Here is a 7,801-nt window from a genome sequence, read left to right on the forward strand (position 1 = left end):
GAATTCTCCAATAGGTAAAGGTCTGTTCCTAGAAAAAGTGGTCGTCCATTTGGACAACCACAAAAACTATAGAAATGATACTATTTAGTATATCTACTTGCATTATCTATTTACAGGAATCAACAAGCAAATAAGCCGACATCAACTGTGTCTGGACAATCCGGTGTCAGCAGGGATGTTGAATCAGTGAATTACAGTGATCTACAGCCACCAGTACATGACATACAGGATAACACAGAAATCAATGCATGTGTTCAGTCATCTATTGAGTCATGCAGTCATGCATTACCAACACATGCAAAACCTGAAATGCAAGAATTCAGCACAGACTGTCAAGTCAACAGTGGGATTTCGATGTTTATCGGAACTAAGCTAAAAAACCGCTGGAATCGAATTAAGAGATTGCTCAGCTCACAAGAAGATAGAGATATGTTCAAATATTTACTAGATTTGTAAGTTACCTTTGATTATTTAAGACTACATCATTGAACATAAAACCCATCTAAACTGAATCCTGTGTTTAATGAACATAAAACCTGCCTAAACAGAGCACTGTTTATAATGGACACAAAACCTATTTAAACCAAACCTGTCTTACAAGAACCTTGTAGTAGCCAAGTCTAGCAATGCACACCCATAAGACAAAGTGTGGTTAACCCACAAAAATGGTTCTGGCTGTTGAGAACATGTCAACTTCATCAAACAAATTGTTCACAAAAATACAAAGCGAAGGAAACAGTATATGTGGTTACTCTGTCTGTGTGCATGTATGCACTTCTCAGTTCTATCGATATCTCAAGATCCAATTATTAGTCCCCGTTCAGGCGCAGCCTGAAAAGGGGACTTATAATTCAGGTTTTGTCTTTTTTCCGTCTCCAACATTTTCTCAGAAATTCTACAGCAGGTATCAGTGAAACTTGGCAGGTTGATGAATAAGTGTCTTCCGAGTATGCACGTAATTTTTTTTTCCAGATCTGAAAATCCCAAGTGGGTCTTTTCTTAATTATTACATGTACTTGCTCTGAAAACATAGCTTTTACAATTGTTTAAATTAACAGATGTTGTTCTATGTACAATGAATACATTTTAAATAATAAACCTTACTGTGTTAATAACAAATTGTATTTGACAACATGAGAATGATTCTGATGCCCAGTGGTGATGTTGAAACAAACCCAGGTCTTGGTAATATACTAAGACCTGATTAACAAAGAAGTACCAGTACATCAAGGTTCACTCAGATTTATGAATGCAGTTTCTTGAGCAAGTATACATGTATGACAAATAGTTTTGTTGCACTTGTGTACTCTGAGATTCTGAACATGGGTCAGTGGAAGTTTTTAGTTGTCAGTACAAAACTAGATCATCGGAAATCACTTTATGATGAGTTGTAACTACAAAGAGTACATATTTATTCATCTGTTTGCAGATGTTCCTTGTACAACTTTATAATCAAATAACGGGGACTGTGACATTTCATGTCTTGTTATTAATATTTCAATGCAACTTAGTAAATACATGTTAAATGTGGACAGTTTTTAGTTGTAATCCGTGCATTACCATGCAATTACCTTATTTGCAAAATAACTGCCAATTTTAGATTTCCACTGATATCTAAATAACTGCTCACCAGACTTTAATGAAAATTGGTATATAAATGATCCAGGATAATCCACAGACTTAATTGATGTTTGCATGGTTTCTATTTGTACATACATGTATTAATTACTTTAATTAATTAAATTGACCAATTTTAAATGTTAAACAAGTAATGATCGAACACAAGAACCACTTGATCTGTATCAGATTACCCCCAGTTTAGTTTTAAGTTAAAATCTATTCCCAACGATTTTCAACAATTATCACTTTACACTACTTTATTATTACACAGAACTACCATGTAGCGGAAAACTATTATGAGTGCCTCTGTGACTGTTTTATTGGATGTATTCTGATGTAACATTGAAGTCTTAGTATTAATGTGCCCTCTAAGCTGATATGATTGTTCTGCTAATTCACTGGCACATCATTGTCACAATAGAAAATCATACATTGATAGTGATCTTGAAAAGCATCCCACTATTTTGTGCAATTTGTAATTTGGTAAAAACAATTTCATATTTTATAAACAAAATAAGCATAAATAAAGAAAATCAGGATCTACTGAAACAACATTTTTGTTTATGCCTCAGGTCATCTATACAGCCACATAAAATTTGATTTTATGCTTGAAGGCTGACTTCCCAGCAGTCAACAAACTGACTGACTGACTTAAGTTTGGTATATTTTGACTCTGGATTCCTTCAAAATCTGCCTTGTTTGTGGGCACACAGCTTATTATTTTGGCTATACTGTACGTCATTTTCAAATTTGTTGACATGAGGCATGTCATTGATAATTAGTCCCCGTTCGGACGAAGTCCGAAAACGGGGACTTATGTTTTGCCCTGTGTGCGTCCGTCCGTCCGTGCGTCCGTCCGTCCGTGATCACCTGTATCTCGAACATGCATGGACCGATTATGTTCAAACTTCACTCATACATCACACATTATATGGGACATATGCACATGCATTTTTTTCATGATCCGATTAACGATAGCCGAATAGCGGCCATTTTAAGGCCGAAAATGCATCAAAATCGCACATTTTCACCATTCCGGACCCGGATCTCAGTTATGCATGGACGAATTTCGTTCAAATTTGGTACATACATTAAACATAATAGGACCTTGATGCACGTCATTTTTTTTTTCGGATCAAGTTCGAAATGGCCGACTGGCGGCCATTTTGTTTTAAAGAATTCAGTTCTGGATCCGTATCCGAGACATGTCTGGATTGATCAAGTTCAAACTTCACACACACAAGGTACATCATGTCACAAATATGTATGTGCATTTGTTTCATGATCCCATTAACGATAGCCAAATGGCGGCCGCTTTAAGGCCAAAAATGCATTGAAATCGCACATTTTCACCATTCCGAACCCAGATCTCAGTTATGCATGGACGGATTTCATTCAAATTTGGTACATACATTAAACATAATAGGACCTTGATGCACGTCATTTTTTTTTTCTGATCAAGTTCGAAATGGCCGACTGGCGGCCATTTTGTTTTAAAGAATTCAGTTCTGGATCCGTATCCGAGACATGTCTGGATTGATCAAGTTCAAACTTCACACACACAAGGTACATCATGTCACAAATATGTATGTGCATTTGTTTCATGATCCCATTAACGATAGCCAAATGGCGGCCGCTTTAAGGCCGAAAATGCATTGAAATCGCACATTTTCACCATTCCGAACCCGGATCTCAGTTGTGCATGGACGGATTTCATTCAAATTTGGTACTTACATTAAACATAATAGGATCCGTATCCAAGACATGTCTGGATTGATCAAGTTCAAACTTCACACACACATGGTGCATCATGTCACAAATAGATATGTGCATTTGTTTCATGATCCGCTTAACAATAGCTGAATGATGGCCATTTTAAGACCGAAAATGCATTAAAATCACGTATTTTCACAATTCCGGAACCAGATCTCAGTCATGCATGGATGGATTTTGTTCAGATTTAGTACAATGTGTTGTACATATGCAGGTGCATTTCGGTCATGATCTGCTTTGAATGTATATGTCACTCAAATATGAACGGAACGGGGACGTGTCATTGACAATGACTTGTTTAATAATGACTTGCTAGTTAAAGGTCATGAAACAATGATAGGTCATGTGAAAGTGAAAATAATTGGTATGGTTAATGAAAGAGTTCAATCTAGTCTTCTAATATGTTTGATTATAGTTATGATGTCTTGTGTGAGAAAGATTCTGAATTGGAGGAGAATCCATGGCAGTATATTGACAACCTGCCTATCAGGTAACATACATTATTACATATGTACTGCAGTTTATTTTTGATTCGTCAAGATGCGAGATGCACTGTATCCTGCTGTACTAAGTATGGTCGCAAGATACATCGCATCACTCATGAAAATAACTATCATATGCAACGAAAGCCACGGGGAGGGTCTGGGGTAGAATAGCATTCCATTTTCAATATGGCAATTTTCTACTCCTGGCAACTATCACCAATGAAAACATTGATCACAAAAACTGTTCTTTAGGCTAGTTGTTGAGACTCTCCTAAACAGTGTAACAAGGCTACCCCTACTTGTGCAATACACCACAGCAGCTTGCACAATACACCACAGCAGCTTGCACAATACACCACAGCAGCTTGCACAATACACCACAGCAGCTTGCACAATACACCACAGCAGCTTGCACAATACACCACAGCAGCTTGCACAATACACCACAGCAGCTTGCACAATACACCACAGCAGCTTGCACAATACACCACAGCAGCTTGCACAATACACCACAGCAGCTTGCACAATACACCACAGCAGCTTGCACAATACACCACAGCAGCTTGCACAATACACCACAGCAGCTTGCACAATACACCACAGCAGCTTGCACAACACACCACAGCAGCTTGCACAACACACCACAGCAGCTTGCACAATACACCACAGCAGCTTGCACAATACACCACAGCAGCTTGCACAATACACCACAGCAGCTTGCACAATACACCACAGCAGCTTGCACAATACACCACAGCAGCTTGCACAATACACCACAGCAGCTTGCACAACACACCACAGCAGCTTGCACAATACACCACAGCAGCTTGCACAATACACCACAGCAGCTTGCACAATACACCACAGCAGCTTGTACAATACATCACAGCAGCTTGCACAATACACCACAGCAGCTTGCACAACACACCACAGCAGCTTGCACAACACACCACAGCAGCTTGCACAATACACCACAGCAGCTTGCACAATACACCACAGCAGCTTGCACAATACACCACAGCAGCTTGCACAATACACCACAGCAGCTTGCACAACACACCACAGCAGCTTGCACAACACACCACAGCAGCTTGCACAACACACCACAGCAGCTTGCACAACACACCACAGCAGCTTGCACAATACACCACAGCAGCTTGCACAATACACCACAGCAGCTTGCACAATACACCACAGCAGCTTGCACAATACACCACAGCAGCTTGCACAATACACCACAGCAGCTTGCACAATACACCACAGCAGCTTGCACAACACACCACAGCAGCTTGCACAATACACCACAGCAGCTTGCACAATACACCACAGCAGCTTGCACAATACACCACAGCAGCTTGCACAACACACCACAGCAGCTTGCACAATACACCACAGCAGCTTGCACAATACACCACAGCAGCTTGCACAGAGCCCATAGAAATATATGGTACAGTGGTGCTCATATAATGTTCTGTGATGTAGTTCTGGCCCCAAGGATGTAAGCTTTATTCCATGTATCATGCCTTTTCCAAGTGATACAGCCCATTGGATAGTTTTGATATCTCAACTTGATATCCAATAGCCTATTGATAATTTGATTGGTTGGTGTACGCAATTCAAAATTGTGACATAATCTCAAAAAATACCAAAACATTGCTCCTTTGACACTTTCGCAGTACCTTTTATTTTTCAAATAACTGAAATATCATAAATATTGATTTCTCACTTTATATCGATAATTTTCAGATATGCAGTTTTGATGTTCAAGTAACATATGAACTGTTTCTCTCGATCGCAACTTGGCAGTGCATAGAATTAGTTATCCTGATGTACCAGTCATAGATTTGCCTTGTATAAAGTCATAATTACAAAATAATTATTTTCCCATTCCCTAGCAACAACAGATATATATATCAGATTCACAATTATTGATTTTTAATAATTTATTGTTATTTCAATAGTTCAGTATTCACAAAATTCACAAAGAAAGACAAGAAGACTGTTGCAGATATTAAAGAGTATATCAAGGAGAATGAATCCAGGATACGTACATCTGATAGAAGTACATATGCACAATTTATATATGCAGGTGACACCAAACCTGAAATTACTGAAACCATGGAAACAATCATCCAAGAAGAACAACGGCTTGAAATTGACATATATGAAGATATGAACGACGTGTGTTTTGTAGGAGATGTATAGCTCTAGAGTTTGAACATCAAATAAGATGTAGCTACTAATGTACTCAACATAATTCATAATGTTGAACATACAATCTAAGATGTTGAATAAAATGTAGTTACTAATGTACTCAACATAATTCATAATGTTGAACATACAATCTAAGATGTTGAATAAAATGTAGCTACTCATGTACTCAACATAATTCATAATGTTGAACATACAATCTAAGATGTTGAATAAAATGTAGCTACTAATGTACTCAACATAATTCATAATGTTGAACATACAATCTAAAATGTTGAATAAAATGTAGCTACTAATGTACTCAACATAATTCATAATGTTGAACAAACATGTTGAATAAAATGTAGCTACTAATGTACTCAACATAATTCATAATGTTGAACATACAATCTAAGATGTTGAATAAAATGTAGTTACTAATGTACTCAACATAATTCATAATGTTGAACATACAATCTAAGATGTTGAATAAAATGTAGCTACTCATGTACTCAACATAATTCATAATGTTGAACATACAATCTAAGATGTTGAATAAAATGTAGCTACTAATGTACTCAACATAATTCATAATGTTGAACATACAATCTAAGATGTTGAATAAAATGTAGCTACTAATGTACTCAACATAATTCATAATGTTGAACAAACAATCTAAAATGTTGAATAAAATGTAGCTACTAATGTACTCAACATAATTCATAATGTTGAACATACAATCTAAGATGTTGAATAAAATGTAGCTACTCATGTACTCAACATAATTCATAATGTTGAACATACAATCTAAGATGTTGAATAAAATGTAGCTACTCATGTACTCAACATAATTCATAATGTTGAACATACAATCTAAGATGTTGAATAAAATGTAGCTACTAATGTACTCAACATAATTCATAATGTTGAACATACAATCTAAGATGTTGAATAAAATGTAGCTACTAATGTACTCAACATAATTCATAATGTTGAACAAACAATCTAAAATGTTGAATAAAATGTAGCTACTAATGTACTCAACATAATTCATAATGTTGAACATACAATCTAAGATGTTGAATAAAATGTAGTTACTAATGTACTCAACATAATTCATAATGTTGAACATACAATCTAAGATGTTGAATAAAATGTAGCTACTAATGTACTCAACATAATTCATAATGTTGAACAAACAATCTAAAATGTTGAATAAAATGTAGCTACTAATGTACTCAACATAATTCATAATGTTGAACATACAATCTAAGATGTTGAATAAAATGTAGCTACTAATGTACTCAACGTAATTCATAATGTTGAACATACAATCTAAGATGTTGAATAAAATGTAGCTACTAATGTACTCAACATAATTCATAATGTTGAACAAACAATCTAAAATGTTGAATAAAATGTAGCTACTAATGTACTCAACATAATTCATAATGTTGAACATACAATCTAAGATGTTGAATAAAATGTAGCTACTAATGTACTCAACATAATTCATAATGTTGAACATACAATCTAAGATGTTGAATAAAATGTAGCTACTAATGTACTCAACATAATTCATAATGTTGAACATACAATCTAAGATGTTGAATAAAATGTAGCTACTAATGTACTCAACATAATTCATAATGTTGAACATACAATCTAAGATGTTGAATAAAATGTAGCTACTAATGTACTCAACATAATTCATAATGTTGAACAAACATGTT

The 7,801-nt window shown here is 35.8% G+C and overlaps 1 protein-coding gene across 1 annotated transcript; it reads left to right on the plus strand.

Moving 5' to 3' along the window:
- The first annotated feature begins 317 nt into the window (after positions 1-317).
- Positions 318-6,176, plus strand: LOC146735752 (uncharacterized). The gene is made up of 3 exons (XM_085506241.1): positions 318-452; positions 3,809-3,883; positions 5,840-6,176. The coding sequence occupies exons 1-3, from the start codon at positions 355-357 to the stop codon at positions 6,081-6,083; spliced, it is 417 nt and encodes a 138-aa protein (XP_085362367.1). The 5' UTR covers positions 318-354; the 3' UTR covers positions 6,084-6,176.
- Positions 6,177-7,801: the final 1,625 nt, after the last annotated feature.

Source organism: Saccoglossus kowalevskii, chromosome 12, assembly GCF_978046115.1.
Source record: "Saccoglossus kowalevskii chromosome 12, keSacKowa6.1, whole genome shotgun sequence".
In the NCBI taxonomy this organism is placed as follows: domain Eukaryota; kingdom Metazoa; phylum Hemichordata; class Enteropneusta; family Harrimaniidae; genus Saccoglossus; species Saccoglossus kowalevskii.

Excerpts from the sequence above, each read along its gene's own strand:
- LOC146735752 (XM_085506241.1), top strand. The coding sequence starts at position 355 with ATGTTTATCGGAACTAAGCTAAAAAACCGCTGGAATCGAATTAAGAGA. Across the intron at positions 453-3,808 it reads TTCAAATATTTACTAGATTT|TTATGATGTCTTGTGTGAGA; the intron begins GTAAGTTACCTT and ends GTTTGATTATAG. Across the intron at positions 3,884-5,839 it reads ATTGACAACCTGCCTATCAG|TTCAGTATTCACAAAATTCA; the intron begins GTAACATACATT and ends TTATTTCAATAG.